This window comes from Chinchilla lanigera, unplaced genomic scaffold (genome assembly GCF_000276665.1).
Source record: "Chinchilla lanigera isolate Chin_1 unplaced genomic scaffold, ChiLan1.0 scaffold00016, whole genome shotgun sequence".
NCBI lineage: Eukaryota > Metazoa > Chordata > Mammalia > Rodentia > Chinchillidae > Chinchilla > Chinchilla lanigera.
Genome location: NW_004955417.1, coordinates 30186059 through 30202701, shown reverse-complemented (window position 1 = coordinate 30202701; position 16643 = coordinate 30186059). Strand labels below are relative to the sequence as shown.

Sequence of the window (16643 nt, the reverse complement as noted above, 5' to 3'; positions counted from 1 at the left end):
GGCAGCGCATTCCTCTCCCCAGGCTGAAAAATGCGCATCAGCTTTCGTTCGTTTCAGTTTTTCTGAAGGCTGCAAGATAATGCTCATGTTACAGTCAAACATCCGCCGCACAGCTCGCTCCTTAGCTCTTAGTCCCCGCGGTACGGCTCTGTAATCAAAGAGAGGTCAGCTGTATCGAAGTGCAAATATTCCAAATGTCTCTGGCAGAAGTCTCTCCCTGAAGATTTCAGTGGTGTTACTTCAGGAGAGGGAGAAAAGTACTGTGCTTTATCTAAAAATCTAAGACCTTAATTTGTTAAAGAAAAAAGAAGAAGAAAAGAAAACTGGGTAATCCAGTTATCCTTATGGAGTTATACAAGCACAGGATTTCCATTTCCTTTTCAACTTGTTTTTCTTTTCACTAAGTTTGGAAAGAGTCTGAATGAGCAAAGACAAAATATTGCTGTCTGTGTCCTTCATGGCTGCATGGGTAGACGCTTCCCATATGGCTATAAGCTTTAGACAGGGCCGATTAATTAAAATTCAACTGGAGTGTCACAGTCATCACAATTCTCTAATTAACTTAGAAGCAGCTTGGGGGCCAGTACTTGACAAATTCACCAAGTGAATGGAGAATGTCTTTCTTTGTAGATGTCAGTTGTCTAAGCTTCTGAACTTCGCTCGCAGTTCTGCTCTCCGTCGTGAGCCGAAGGTGGGAGGCTGCTCATGGGAATCTGCATTTTCCTTCTCATTTAACCCAGCCTGACTTAGATTGTATCTTAAAGCCAGCGGCTTCCCACAGTCACCGTGGGAAGTGGGTCCCAGGAGAGCCGCACCGAGAGCTGCTTCATGAGGGATCTGTCTGTTTCATTGCTCTACTCACGCCACACCAGGGTCGTTGGAACCGTCCGGCCAGTGGGAAAGTGCTCACTGCTTGCAAGTAATCATAACAAGGAGGAGCACATTCCCCACCCGCTAATGCCAGTGAGTCCCAGATGTCCAGCGGACTTGGAAATGTTTCTTCTCTCTCTTATTGCTAACTGTCTTTCAGGCTGGTGGTTTGACGCCTGCGGCCCCTCCAATCTGAACGGGATGTTCTACACTGCAGGGCAGAACCACGGGAAGCTGAACGGTATCAAGTGGCACTACTTCAAGGGCCCCAGCTACTCCTTGCGCTCCACCACTATGATGATTCGGCCTTTGGACTTCTGAAAGCACCGTGCCGGAAGTCAGCGTCAGAGCAGCCGGGAGGAGGAGCTTCCGGCTGAGAGATTGATTGAAAGCTTCTACACCAGCAACACTGACTCTCTCCAGCGGCAAGTGGTAGCTGCAGGACACTGAGAAGGTTCTGGGCTGTGCCCTGGGGCCTCTGGGCTCACGAAGTCTCTTCCCGGTCACACCGGGCCACTCACTGTCGCGGCTTAGGAAGTGGGGAAGCTGCCTGGCTGTGCCTCGCACCGCTGCCGGATCGCACCGCAAAGCTTGACGGCAGGTGATGAACAGGCCTGCAGAATGGAAGCAGGCCTGCCATCGCCCTTTGGGAACGAGTGGTGTCATCTCTATGCAAACCTGCTGACAGATGATAGTATATACTCTTGCACAATTGTGATAAAAGTTCAAAAAGAATGGCATCTTCTGCGTTGTTAAATGTTGGTTCCAGTACCGTACTGCTGAGCTGATTTCAGTTAACCCATCTTTAAACGTAAATTCCATTCTGTAAGCCATAACAAATTGCAATGTGTGGGGAAGAGCAGTACACAGCAGACACGCACCACAGCTCTGCGACCTTTTCAGAGGTGTTTTCAGAAAGAGGTGGACAGGACCATGGTCAGACAGAACACGTGAAAGATTAAGTTCCTCTCCCATGCTACAACTTCCATTTACTTTAAAAACTGACTGACTGATATGCAGATATATTTATAGCCTGAATAAAGTTTAAAGAATGTGAAATATATCATCAAGTTCTTAAAATATTATACACATGTTTAATATTTCCTTTGCTAATATACAGGAAAGCAGTACTTGGAGTCTGTTAGGTCAAAGCAAAACCGAGTGAACCAGAGCGGATGATTTCACCATGTCCCTTGTATGTGGATACGGATGTGGGACTTCATTACCTTAAATGCATTTCACATCTTCAGTTCTTCATCTTGTTAGTCCATGCGAATTTAATTTTTTTGCCAATTAACTGAATGACACATGCTTATCAGGTTCACCTTGTTTCAGCTTCTATACAAGACACATCTGGAAGCCTGCAGAAAATAGCATACCACTGTACATAGCATGCTGATATCCACTCTCCACTGAATAGCTGCTTAATCTGCAGCACCATGTTGTCTTTGATTGATACATACACACACAAGTGTTCAACGAAGTCTCCTGCACCACTCAGTTAAATACATTGCTCTTTGTGTTTTCCTCCTCCTGGCTATCTCTTTAGATTCTATTTTTTAACATTAATATCCGTGGAGAAAATTGGCACAACTCTCAGCATTATACGTAAAAGGTAATCACAAAAATCAAGATTGGTTAACTATGAAAATTCAAACTACCAGCTGCTATAACTCTTCCAATGACAATATTCCCATGGGATAATCTATTGGAAGTGAATTTTGGGGCACAGCTTTTTGTGGTGGTTTTAAGTTGTACAGCATCTCATGAAGAAGGGCTTTCTGTATGCAAGTGTCCACGGTTACAGGAGTGAACATTTCAAAATCAAAATGTGAACTATTGCAAAATGAGAAAATGGAAGTAAATGTCGGGTCTCCTTTCTTAGAAAAGGAAAAGGTTTCTTCAAGGTAATAGTACCAAAACTTCAGGCTTCATGAGTTCATTATTCTTCAGAGGCTTTACACCATGTGGGAGAATCAAGCTCTTTGCATTTTTAAGAGAAAAGTTTTAAAATTTACCATTAAGTATTTTTATATTTATATGTGTATACAATCCTTTTCTTTGCCTTAGAAGTGATATTTGCAGATGTTACAGTTTTCTATTTTTAGTGGCTGTTTGATAGCACCATTAAAAGTCACTCCCTCCCCCAGAGATTTTTAGTCCTTCTTTGCTTTCAGTTAAGTGAAAGAAAATGAGTATTTTGTTATTTTGTGTCACAGATTTTCCTTCCTTCCGCTCTCTGTTCTTTGCTTCCTTGCTTCCTTCATTTTTTTCTCTATTACTCTCCTAAACTTTCTTTTAAATGAACGTACAGAACCATTTATTCAAAAAGCAGGAAAAATTTTCATTAAAGGTACTAAAATAGAAATCCTTTTTCTTTCTTCTTTCAATCTTTCATTTTTAAAAGTTTGCTGTTTAATATTATACAAAGAAAAGACAAATTTAAATTGTTACCATAAATACTACAGTTCATTTTTATATTGTGCAATAACATTGTTAAATACAAACAATAAAATCTCTTTCTTTTCTTTTCCTTTCTTTTCTTTTCTTCCTTACCACTCTTTGGATAAGGAATATTACTTCTCAACCCATGGGACAAAAATAAAATGAAATGATAGGAAAAGAATAAAACATTATATTTTCAGTTTTGTTATCTGGGTTGAAAAAATGAAATAGTTTCCAAATATTTATAATAAAATGTATGAAATGTGTGCTGACTCCATTACATGTGTTGTATAGTACCTACGTGTGTGTAGTAATTTAACATGTATATCCTTTGCATTTAATTATTTCAGGATAAAATAGTTATATATTAGAATCTTGTCTTTACATTTTTATGTCAATAAAATTAATGTGGTTTCTATGTGGATTTTTTCATATCACAACATTATTTGATTTAAATAAAATTCAAAATAACATTTGTGCAATTTCACCTCATTTAAATATAGATTTTACAAAATTTAAATTTGAGATCTGTGAAATTATGGCATCATTGAAAAAGAAAAAAGACCAAGAAAATTAAACCCTCAGTCTCTGATAAACTTTCATTCTAGGATGAGATAAGAAAGCTCATTAGAATTTGAGACCCCGAAAAAGGTCCTGATTCCAACATCCTTGCTGCATGACTGGAAGTCCTGCAGCTTTTAAGTGTTGTATTGTCCTTTGATGACTGCCAATGCGTCCTGGGAACTCTGGACCTGGAGCAAAAGGATGCATGTCCAGTATCTGTCCCACCTACTCATGCACAAACCATGAAGCCCAAATCTGATGCGCAGGAGCGAAGGGAAGGGACTGCACAGAGGCCAGCTCCACACCCCGGGCCTCAGTGGCCAGCATGAGTCCCTGCGAGGAGCAGGGCTCTGAGCCTCATTCTGCTCTGCGGCCATCGCATTAGTTTCTGCCTGGATGGACAGACAGATCCTCTTCCTCCTGCCTCGGCTCCTCCTTGCCCCTTAACCCTGAGAGCTCACTCTCTCTGAAAGCAGACTTCTAACCGTTTCCTTACGGCTGCATAAGGATGAGTGCCCTCGGGTCCACCCCACCCTCCAATATGAAGAAGGCTTGCAAAAGCGAGCTGGTCCTTCCCTGTCTGTGCCAGCCCCTCACAGCAGGACTCCACAGTGTGTGCTGTGGGGGCAGAGGCGACGCCCCACCACTTTGTGGCTGGCATGGAGTTCGCCGTAGCCAGCAGACACAGCTGGAGTGACTGTGTGCACGTTCTGAGCCCGGGGCTCAGATCCATCAGAAAGCCCCGCCTTTGCCATGAGAAGAAGGCCAGGTTGGCCTGATGGGCTCTCAGAGGCCTTGGACAGGGCCAGGCTCCCCGGCTGAGATCACCAGACTTGCCCCTAAGTCCTGAGCCCTGCGTCTTCTCAGCTGAGACGGGCTGAGCCAGGCTCGGTCAGCAGAACCCCTGTAACGTGCACAATCAGAAACAAGCCGAAGTTGTGTCAAACCACTGCACCTGCAGAGTTTTGGTAAAAATCTTAATTGAGGTGACGGCTACATGACACAGAGTACTATAGTCCCCAGGGCACCCAACCCACTGCATCTCGAGACTTTTATGCATCCCAAGTTGCTTTTACTTTCTACTTTTATTAGTACACATTTGCAGTACATAATGATTACATTCTTTGTAGGGAGTTGGCAGATGTCATGCAGCTTCATTCTGTCCGTCCCTCCCTCCTCATTCCCTCATCTCTTGCCCGCTTCCCATTTGCAGAAGATCTCTGTCTCTCTATTACCTTTCCTTTATTTTACTCTTCATTTATACTTCGGGTTTCTCATGTAACAGAAGCCATGCAACATTTAAGCTTGTGTGTCTGATTCATTCCACTTAACATTATGATGTCAGGGGGCATCCGTTTTCCTACACATGCCTGAAATTTATCCTCCTTTGTGGCATTGTATGCAGCACAGTGGTGCCTCAGTTCATGACCTTAATTCTTTCCACAATTCAGGTACCAGAATTCACTCCATGATTGTGCTTGGAACCGAATTCTGAGCATAAAAGAATCAAGTGCGTGAACTGAGGCCACCCTGTACCACGTTTTCTTTGTCCACTCCGCTGTTGATGGACACATAGGCCACTCCCGAGAGTTGGCTCTGAGGAGCTGTGCTTCTATTATGAAGCCCTGTGTGGACCACAGTTCTTTTTTGCTGGCGCAAGGCTGTCTCCCCACCTTCTCAGGGGCAGCGGACGTCAGCTGCCCGGACCCTCCTCGAATCTGCCCTCTGGACTCTCGCCCCGTGTGCAGACTCAGCTGTCAACCCTTTGCCCACCCGCTGTTTGCAGGCCCTGCTGTGTGGGGAGAGGCTGCTTCTTACTCATTTTCATTCCCACACTTCCAGGAGAGCTTTGTTGTCTGCTGAATGGAATCAAACTGCTCTGAAGACAAAAAAAAACCTTCTACATCTGTACAAAATTCAGTACTCATGTTTGACCACTAGCTTGTCACTTAGTTTCAAACATTAAACTTAGCCCGTCTCCTCTAGAAAAATGTCCCAATGTATAATTTCACTCATCTCAGAAATCTACTTCCTTACAGCTTTCCTGGAATGTATTTGAGTGGAGGAAATCCTGTACAGCTCTTTCCATTTTAACTATGCCAGTGTCTTCTGTGTTGCCTGGTCGCAGAGCCATGGTGTGAGGGATGTGTCAGAGGACAATCTGTCACTATGAGACATCATGATGTACTTACACAAACCGAGATCCTATGGTCCCGTGACATCACTGCATGGGATGACCTCATAGGGACACAGAGCTGCACTGGTCCATGATGGACAGAAACATCCTCCAGTGCATGACCGAATATGAAATGTATTTTCAAATGGCAATTGTTCATTTTTCTTTACATGCTTATTATTATGTTAATGTATGATAATGATTTATACCAAGCCCACATTTGGCCAATTTCAGGATTTAAAGTTCCACAGCAGCCTTTTTTCTAGTTGATTTGGCCTTTTTCATAAAAGTAGCTCCTTCTTCAGCAAGATCACTTTTTTGTGCTGCATTCCTCTGGTCATGCCCACGTTCGGGGCTTGCTATCTGTGCATCAGATGCTGAAAGGGGGCATGATGAGGGGACTCCTAGGGAGAACTGAGCGAACAAGTCATTGTGTCTGTGATTTCTCAAAGAGAGCATGGAGTGAAGTAGGCCCTGGTGAAAAACTTGCTGGGATGGGAGATGTCTAAGGAGCGGGTAAGCAAAGAGGATTGCAAGAGAAGATTGGAAATCACTGAGTGGACACACAGAAAGCCGGGAAGGAACAGGACCCTAACACTGCACCAGTCCACTGCATCAAGAGCCGGGGCACGTGGTTCCACACAGGCGGGGCTGTCACGGCTGTGAGCGTCCACTGGAGTTACCATTCAGGAGCCACGGAGGTTCTGAGAGCAGCGTTAGATGTCAAGGCTGAGAATCCTGGCAACAAGAGGGCCAGGAGCAAGGGACAGAGGAGGAGAACAGCATTCAGAACTTTGGTGTTTAGAATGACCTCCAGGACAGCAGAGCCTGGGTCCCACCCCAGACCATGAATGTATTTTAACGGGTTCCTCAGATGGCCAGCAGGCTCTAAAGTTTGAGAAGCTCTGGTTAGAACTGTACTTTCAAGGAGATGGATGGGAATGGCGGGAGGTGAGGAGGGAGGGAGAGCACCAAGACTGAGGGTCATGATGGTTTGGAGGGGGAGAGGAGCTCGAACATGTTTTCAGGCCAAGGCTAAGGAGCCCTTGGAAGAGATGAGGCTGCGGGAGAAGCAGACGCATGATAGAACCGCACGAGAAGGGCCAGGACTGAGAGCATGAGGAGGCTGCTCTGAGGAGGAGCAGAAGCAGTGTGGGATGACTTGGAAAAGGCAGGAAACGTTTCGAGCACACATGCAGTGTCCCAAAGTGAGTTCCGAGTAGCCGGGTCAGACAACGGGGAGCCAAGGGTCCCGTGCTGCCCCTCGACTGAGTCCTGTTAGCTTGAAATTGGAAACCATGCTTGCTGACATGCTAATGTTTTCTTCCCTCTGTGTGTGAAAATGAGGAAATAAGTAGTCTCCTCCACTTGAAAAACTTCTCTTGGTCCCATGTAGGTGACTTGCCACAAATTATTGTGTAGCTCAGCCCACATCATCTGCAGCTGTGAATGTGAATGTCCAGGGAAGACTGCCTCCTCCAGAAAGTCCACCTCAGTTGCTCTACACTCAGCTCCAGGTGGACCTAGGTGATGCAGTGGGCTCGGCTCCAGACTGCTGCAATAAAGAGAATATCACAATCAAATGGGTCACACTGATTATTCTGATTTCTGAGTGCATATAAAAACACTGTATCTATTCTTCTGTGTGAAATCGCATGTCCAAACAAGTTTACGCACTTGCATTGAAAATATTTATTGCTAAAAACTTCAGGCAAGCATCGGAGACGGTGGCCGTCTTACCCCCTTTGCTGGAGGAGAATCTCACCTTGACACTGGCAACTGCTGACTGTTAATGAAAGGATCATGCAGTTGTGGCAGTTTCTTAAAATAAGACAGCAATGAAGTTTGCTGGATTCATTGACCTGTTGGCTCTTCCTTTTATGAGCGATTCCTCTGTAGCATACGGTGCTCTTGGAAAGCGTTTTACACACAGAAGGACTTCACTCAGGTCTGAGTCGCTGCTCTCAAGCCCTGCCATTAGCTTTACCGACAACTTTGTGTAGTGTTCTAAATCCCCCCTTGTCACTTTGGCAGTGCGCACAGCATCTGCACTGGGAGGAGGTTGTCTCGAGGAACCACTTTCTTTACTCATTCAGAAGGAAGCCTGTGGCTCTTCACCTTGGACCCTCGGACTCAGCAGGCGCTCCTGGCAGCACTGCGAAGGCAGCGTCCATTTTATGCAGATCGCTACCGGAGCTTGTGCACCACCAAGTGCATGGTCAGCAGGCAGTCGCATTTTGAAAGGAATCTTTCCTTGAGCATTCAATCTCAGCAGTGGGCTTAAAAAATTCAACCAACCATGCTGTAAACAGATGCGCTGCCCAGGCAGCCTAGCTCTCCTCAGAGCACAGGCAGCGTGGGTCCAGTGGGACTCTTTAGTGCCCCAGGATGGCTAGGAGGACAGAGGAGCTCTGAAGCCAGCGTTCTGCAGCTATGCTAGCCCTGCATGGGGGCCAGCCTGCACGCAGATGCTTCGAATCAGGCCTCACTTCTTGAAGTGATGAAGGTCCTAGGTGGCTTCCCCTCCCACCAGGAGGCTGGGCATGCCTCTCAGCGCAGCCACCTTCACCTTGGCTGGCTCTGCTGGGAACTCGCACATCCTCTCCATCGGGGCTGGCTGCTCCACCCCGCACTCTCAGACCATGGAGATGGACCGCTTCTGTCCCCAAAGGTTACGAGCCAACCTCCCCTAGCTTCCAGCCTTTCTTCTGCAACTTCCTCACCTCTGGCAGCCTCAGAGTGCAAATGAGTCAGGGCGCTGCTCTGAGTTAGACCTTGGATGAAAGGAAAGTTGTGTCTGGTTTGATCTTCTGTCCAAACCACATAATGAGCCATTCAGCTTTCTTATCATCTGAGTATGCACTGGAGCAGCACTTTCCATTTCCTTCCAGAACTTTTCTTTTGTATTCACAGTGTGGCTCTGGGTCTAGCATGAGAGGCATAGCTTTTGTCCCATCTCGGCTTCCTCCATGCCTTCCACACTAAGCTCAATCATTTCTGGCCACTCCACAGTTACCAGGTGGCCTAATGCAGTACTGTTTTATCTCCAGGAGGCAGATGCAAGGGGAGGCAGTCAGCACACACACACAGCAATAACTGGGCTCAGTGTCATGTGCGTAGGGTTCCTGGCACAGAAAACAGCTACAACAGGAACCTCAGAGACTGCTGGCCATAGAGCATTATCTACCAGACAGCTTCGAATAAACAAGTTGGGAATGTTGTGGAAGTTACCAGAGACATCAGCAGGAAGGGAGCAGTGCCGCTGGAGAGACTGTGCCCCCAGACCTGCTCAGAACACGGTCACCACAAGCACTGTCTGCAAAGCCCAGCGAGGTGAGGTGACGCCTGTCCATGTCTGTGTCACCTTTCTCACTGACATTTTACTTTTACTTATATGACTGAAGTTTCCCAGTTTGACTTGGGTTCTTGTCAACGGTTGATACCCTTGTTCTCTCCCTGAAGTTCTCTCCCTGATGAGCTCTTTGTGGCAGGGACAAAACTGGACCAATTTTTGTGGCCCTGGGACCTAATGTTTTGCTTCAGACATTCTTGTTCAAGTGATTGTGTTGTCCTTTCCTGTTCCATATTATGAATTCCTTGCCTTCTTGTTGTGTGTGCTATGCTTTCTTTGTGTGTTCAGGTCCTGGCACAATACTGAGATGACAAGTAAATGTTGGCTGGTTGGTTGGTTGATTCATTCGTTAGTTGGTTGGCTGGTTGGATAGTTGGTTAGCTATTTGATTGGTTAGTTGGTTAGTTGGTTGGTTGGTAGGATGAATAGACACAACACATGAATTAAAGTCAGCAGGAAGTCAAAATGGTCCACCAAGTCATTTTTTCTGAGTTTGTATTTCAAGAACAATCCCTTCCTGCTTTTAAAGAAAAGATTATAAAGACAGATTTTCCTCCAAACATCAAAGAACTCATGTAAAAACATCAGACTATTTTTGTGCTAATGAAAATCATGTGGGTTACATTTCCTCATAATTAAAGATTTTTTAATATGCAGAAAAACAACCATAAACAAGCACTGGATTGTAGCATAACAAAACCATTTGATATTTGAGATACCTCTGTCCAAACCAGTGATTAACACCATGGAGTCTGATACTCAAAGGGCAGTAAGCTGCCCTGACCCACATGCAGGAGGGGACACCCCAAGGCCAGGACAACGACATTGTTCGGGGCAGTGGAGTAGGAAAAGGGGAAACCCAGAAATGTCCACTGTTACCAAAAACAGTTTCTTGTGTAGTCTTTCCTGGGGGCTGTGGGTTAAGGGTAGGAGCGAGCAGCTTGGCGGGGCACTGCTGTGTAGAAAGAGATCGGGATGCTGTGCTGGCTGAACTTGGACCAGATTCGTCAAGGTCCTGCGGAGTCTAGAAGCAGATGCTGTTGGCGCCCTTGCTGTTGGCACTTCCTTCTGTACAGGAAAGTCTCCTCAGCAGAGAGAGCTGCGGAGAGCTTTTCCTCTTCCCTGGTCTCCGCTCCTCTCTTCACTCGTCCTCCTCTCTCTCCCTCCGCTCCTCTTTTCTTTTGTCAGGAGAGCACCCTCAGTTCCTAAACAGGGCAAGTTAGAGATGCTGGATTACTAATGTCTAGGAAACAGTCTTCTCATCTTTAGGTAAATCTCTCACCTCTTTCCCCTGCGATGAGGCGACTCTCAGGTCCCCTAGCAGAACGATTCCCCCACTCATGCTGGTGATGGCCGTGGCCGCACCCACCCATTCCTTGCTCTGCTGCACTCCCTACTTCCCACACTCTACTGGCACTTCCTGGGAAACTACTGGCCCTGAATCTTTTTCTCAAGCTCGCTCAGGGAAATCCAAGAGGACTGAGTCCTCTGCTGCGTGTCCTGAGTACTGTGGGGTGGAGCACGGCCTCTGCCACATGGAGGTCTACAGACAGGTGCAACTCAGTTCAGCCCGGCAGGGAGAGGCACCTCGCAGAGCTCCCACTCGAATGCCACTGTGAACCACATTTTACTCCTAGCACCACAGTGGCGTCTATCGTACAGTTCTGTTCCATGAGCCAGGCTGGACTGAGATCTACTACTGAAAGCTGGAGGAGGGTATCTGCGCCACCCCATGCTAGCGCAGAAGAGAGACACTGACCCTCCCTGAGGAAGTATGAAGGTGACCGAGGGGACTGGAGATTCTCCAAGGATGACGTGGGTCAGATAGTACTGCCCGCCCTCCTGGGCAGGGGCTCCACAGTTGCAGCCTTGGGATACTTGAGGATTCAGAGCATTGAGGCTTGTAGAGCACCCCCACCCCCGCAGCCCTTGTGTGGTGGATTTGCTGGCCCAGACCCGCACCAGTGGCTCCGGCCCTCTGCTGGCCCTGCCACCCCGCCACCTTCCCGCTACTCTGACCTGGTTCTCTGATTCTGCCGACCCAGCCACACTGGTGCTTCGGCCCACATAACTCAGTCTTCTCTACTCTGAAAAGTTATCGAAAGCATATGCATGCTGGTTTTCCACATTACTACTCAAACAGTAAACATTTATTTTGCTTAAAATATTTCAAGATGTTTTATTGTTTTACAACCTAAAAGCTGTATTTACACCAAGAAACATTTCCTCAAAATTTTTATTGGAAACCATCACATCATTTTCTATGAACATGCCGAGCTTTCTGCTCAGCATCTCACTTGGCCAGAACCACAGGTGAACAGGTCACACTCACACCTGGAGCTCGGGCCCTCTTCCAAGCTGGCTGTTGGTGGAGTGAAGTCCTGCTTCCTTGTTGGATGTCGGCAAGGGCCTTGCTCAGCACAGAGGATGTGACCTGCATGAAGCTGGCCTGCTGCACGCGTCCTTTACACCTGGTCTGTACTCTGAGATGCAAGTGAAACCCCGGACGTTCAATCTTGAGGACCAGACAGGGTGAGTACAATGGAGGCCAATGGGGTGGGGACAGAGTCTTGAGGGCCACCGTGGAATTCTGCTGACCACGGGTGCAAACCAAGAGAATAATAATATGCTAACGGGAAAGTGCCAAGGGCTCACAAACGGGGCCCATACAGCACATTCTCTCCGCATGCTGCGTGTCTGCAAGAGGAGCATCTAGCTCGGGCCTCTGCACTAAAACATGCTTAGCTTCTCCGGAGTTACTTCCTCGGCTATTAAACACTTGCAGGCTCTTCCCGCCCCTACCCCACTTTCCTGTGCCATTGTCAGAATAAAAATGAGATCACGGACATATCTATCATGGACGGAAATATCAGTTTACAAGTCCATAGAAAGAAGGCATGTCATAATACGTGGCTTACATCAACCTAACTTTGCCAGATCACCCCCTCAGGCCAACACACCCCATCAAGCTAAGGGGAAGCCCCAGCACAGACCCGAGGCCATGTAGACAACTAAGTCATGATCACTGTGCACTGTGACCTAGAGACCCCAGTGCCCCCCCACACTTCAGTTCACCCCACCCTTTCCCTGTCCGGGAAGGGAATTCCACCCAGGTGGAGGTGGACCTTCACCATTGGGAGAAGCCCAATGGTTCAGAGACTCCTGTCTCTCTGTCTCTTCCTTCCTCTTTCTTAGCATTTCCCTGGATCTTCCTGATCCCTAGACAGGTACAATTCCCACAGCAGCTCAGGGGCAGGGCTGCCCAAGACAGCCACTCTGGGAGGAAGGCCTCTGTCATAGGCCTGTGACACTGTGTGAAGACAGAGAGGACCAAGGACCTCTCTCCAAGTTACCAGCAAAATCCCACTGCCTAGGTTCTTGGACGTAGACTCTAGTACAGTAAATTGAAATTAAGTTCTCTTTTTCATAAAAGCATCCCTCAAGGTAGAGGAGCAAAAGCTTCAGTCACTTCTTGAGTGAGGGAAATACAAGGAGAAAAATTATCCATTAATACCTCAAAAATCCTTTTGGCATATTCGGTTTTCAAAACTGCATAATTAGCTGCTTTTTCTTTTTTTCTTTTGGCTGTATCAGTTCGGATTAGACAGGAGGATGGACTTCGCTCAGTCTCTGAGTCAGTTCTAGACAAGCCTGCCTATGCTTGGAACCAGGAAACTGGAATTTGGCCTTCCCGTTCTCCGTCTGGTGTCTTGTCTGTCTGGGGTGAGGTCCTTGACATCCATACGTCTGCCAAGCCCAGAGTCCTCTGCTGTGGGACTCAAACAGGAGTTCCCGAGTTCTGCCCATATTCTGCCCTGAGCCGGGCCTGTCCTGGATCACAGACAGTGCAGCTTGGCCTGGAGACTGCCCTACAACCTGTGTTAAGGTTCACAGCCTATTCCCCAAAGCCACCTGTGAGCACAGCTGGGTCCTTGGGGAGGCAACTGGGCCACAGTAGTGCTATCCTGACCCCTGCACTAGGCCACTAATGAGTTTATAGCCACATGTGGTATTGGAGGGGGTCTGGTCGGAAGAAGAGAGCAGGTCATGGGGCGTGGCTTCAAAAGGCCCCTCCCCTTTCCTGGGGTCTTGGTCTCTCTCTGCTTCCTGCCCACCATGGTGTCAGCAGCTTCACCACCTCTAGGCCCCTCTGCCAGGCTGTCTTGCCTTGAAGCTGGCAACTGTGGACTGAAAACAAGAACCAGAGTGAACCACTCCTCTTTTGAGTCATGAGTGTTGAGTACTGCATCCTGGTGAGAAGAAAGTGCCCAAGATACCACACTGCCATCTCTCCATAAAGCTTACATTGTGCCTTCGTGCATGAACACACAGGAGTTGGACTACTGCCCCTCAGGGGTGGCCTCCGCACACCTCCTGGAAGCCATAACCCACCTCGGACCTAGGTCATGAATGACAGAGCCCACCACATGCAAAGGGGTGTCGGCAGTGGGGAGCAGCTGATGGTGATGCCAGAACCATCACAGCCATGGTGAAGGCTGGTACTATAGTGGTGCTAACAGCAGTTTACATGTATGTAGTTACTAGATGCCATTTCATTCTGATGCCCCCACAGTGGGTGCATTGTCATCACTACCAGTATTACACCCTTGGAAAACACACCCATGTATGGAAAACTGCAGGATGGAGAGGGCCAAGGGCTATCCAGTGTGACAGTGAGAAGTCGTACTGCGAGTTGAACCAGAGTAGCGACTCCAAGTTGTACCGTGTGCTTCCATAGCTGCGTGTGGCTCTGGAACACTGGAAGGATGGCTCGTCCAACCTGAGGTGTGCTGTAATGTAAGGTACCCACCAGACTTAGAACGCTCAATGTTTTTAAGAAAGATGTGTAGTGCCTCATTAAATTTATATTGGTTACATATGGAAATATTGCTTTCTTTACTGAAAGCCACTTTATCTGTATCTTAAGTTTCTCTCAGTGTAGAAGGTAGGAATTTTTAAATTCCACATATAGCATAGGATGTATGTCTACTGGAAAGAAATCATTGTCTAAAGAGCTCACTACTAAATACACCTCACTGTGGATGCTGATTCCTTTAGCCTCCTGATGGCAGGAGCAGCACTTTCATTCTGTCAAAAAAGAGTGGAAATGTGAACCATCAGTGTGGTCAGTGGCCACAGGGTAAACACAGTGGCCTCTTGATCCCTGGTCCAGGGCTTTTGCAACATTCTCATGGTCCGCAAGCATGCAGAAGGGATTCTTTGATGCTTCTACAATGTGACACTTTCTAGCATTGCAAGCTAGGACTGAGAAAACAGTTCAGTCTTCCAAAGAAAGAGCCTTCCAGGGGCTGGGGATTTAGCTCAGCGGCAAAAGCGCCTGCCTGGCAAGCGCAAGGTCGTGAGTCCAGTTCCCGGTACCGGAGAAAAACCAAAAAAAAAAAAGAAAGAGCCTTCCAGATCAGTCATACAATTTCCCTCAGCTTCAGTGTCGTGCAAATTCATTACCGGAGCAGAAGAACTCCCACCCCATTCTTTCCATGCAGGCTCCCTGGTTCATTTCCTAGGAGCTGTACTTGCTTCACAAAAAGTCCTGGAAAACTAATGGAAAGACCTCCCTTATACTCATATTGCACGTAACTGTCATCAAGTATAAGCAGAAGCCTGTAATTGTACTGTACTGAACATTCACTGAAGTTTGGAAGAAACTCCACACATGCTTAAAATATACCCAGAAACTCGGGGAAGGAATGAACCCTTCGCTAAGGTAAGGGTTTGCCATCTTAGCAGGCATTGATGGCATTTTATGATATGGGTGAGTCCTGCTCCCCTGCGAGTTGTAATTTTACCCTGCGTCTTGCACCATCTGAGCTGGACCGTGATATCCCTTCCTACCTGGTTCCCCAGTCTCAGGCTCTGCCAGTCCAAGCACTGCCCTGAGATGCGGGAGGGCGAGTGCTGGGCAGAAACATACCCCAGCCAGACCGGCTCAAGCTCGGCACCTCCTCTGCCAGGTCTCCCATCTCGGTGCGCCTGGGTTCCACAGCCCAGGTAGCTCCCTTTTCCACCCTGCACTCGGTTGTCAGGAGCCTCCACGGAAAGTTTGAGGACCTCGCTGCAACATTTCTTCTTTTGCCCCCATTTCCCTGGCCCACAGTGGCCTCATCCTCAGACCTGTGAGTCTGTCACACTCCAATACTTCTAGGAGCACCATGCACAGGGTTTAATATTTGTGGGTTTGTGTGTCCCTTCTTTCTCAGTAGAACATGGGTTCCTAGAGAGAAAGAACTAAGTTTATTAATTTTCATCTTGAAATTTACTGCAAAAGTAGCCTTGTGGGGTATGGCACAGCAAAGTAACTGTTAAAAAAACTCACCCTTTCCTCTCCCTCCCTTGCACGGTGCATTTCCATCCTGTCAAATGTCCAGTTCGTGCCGTGGCTCTGGTGCTGTGCCGTCCCTCTAGCTGTCTAGTGTGTGTACGCCATCTTCCTTGGCGTCGCAGGCGGAACGGCACTGAGGACCTGTGCTCCCCACCTTCGCCTCCCCCTCACTCCCGAGGCTTCCTCTGAACACTTCCTGTCCTCCTCTCCTCTTCTTTCCTCGGTGGCACATTCAGGGCACCTTCCTGGGAGCAAGACACCTGGGGCAGAGGCCAGGTCTGCGCTGTCACCACTGCCCTCAGGCCCAGGCACGTCCTGACTGGAAGGAGACATTCAGTGAGTAATCAGCACTTGAATAAATGGATGAATGAATTTTATTCAAATAGGACTGGTCAGTCATCCTTACACCCCGCCTGGAACCTCAGTGTGTCTCCAATCTTCTTAGATTTACTGGGGAAGAAAACACTTTCCTAGGAGTGTGTTTTCCAGGGATACTCCCTGAACTGTCAGAATGGGTGAGCCCACGTGGGGTCTGGCAGAGGGAAGCAAGGGACACATCGCCCGCAGTTGCAATTCTCTTCCTGGATCCCTGTGACACTGAGTAATGGTGTCGTCCTCAGACTCAGCTCACCTGGAGTGAGAGCTGCTCACTCTTCCCTCACCTGCCTTGTGGCCTGGCTCCTCTGCCAATCATCAGGTTCTCTTGGTTGGGCCCATTGAATTGTGTGTGACGCAGCCCTTCCTGCTGTGCAAGCCTCCATCATCTGCCATCTCTGGGCTGCGGCATCTCACTCACTGTGCTCAAAGATCCAGCCTTGTCCTTCTCTACGTAGTCTTCCCATTGCTTCAAAGCAGTTGGAAGATGCCCCTCTCCTCTCCTCCCCTCGCCTCCCCTC

At 47.7% G+C, this 16643-nt stretch overlaps 1 protein-coding gene across 1 annotated transcript in view; it reads left to right on the top strand.

The window, feature by feature from the left end:
• The window catches only part of Angpt1 (angiopoietin 1), a gene marked incomplete in the record, with an annotated part of 187188 nt that extends 183994 nt beyond the window's left edge, over positions 1-3194 (top strand). The window contains 1 exon segment of the mRNA XM_005381965.2: positions 1031-3194. Within this exon segment, the coding sequence (XP_005382022.2) occupies positions 1031-1191 (161 nt within the window).
• Between the last annotated feature and the right edge of the window lie 13449 nt (positions 3195-16643).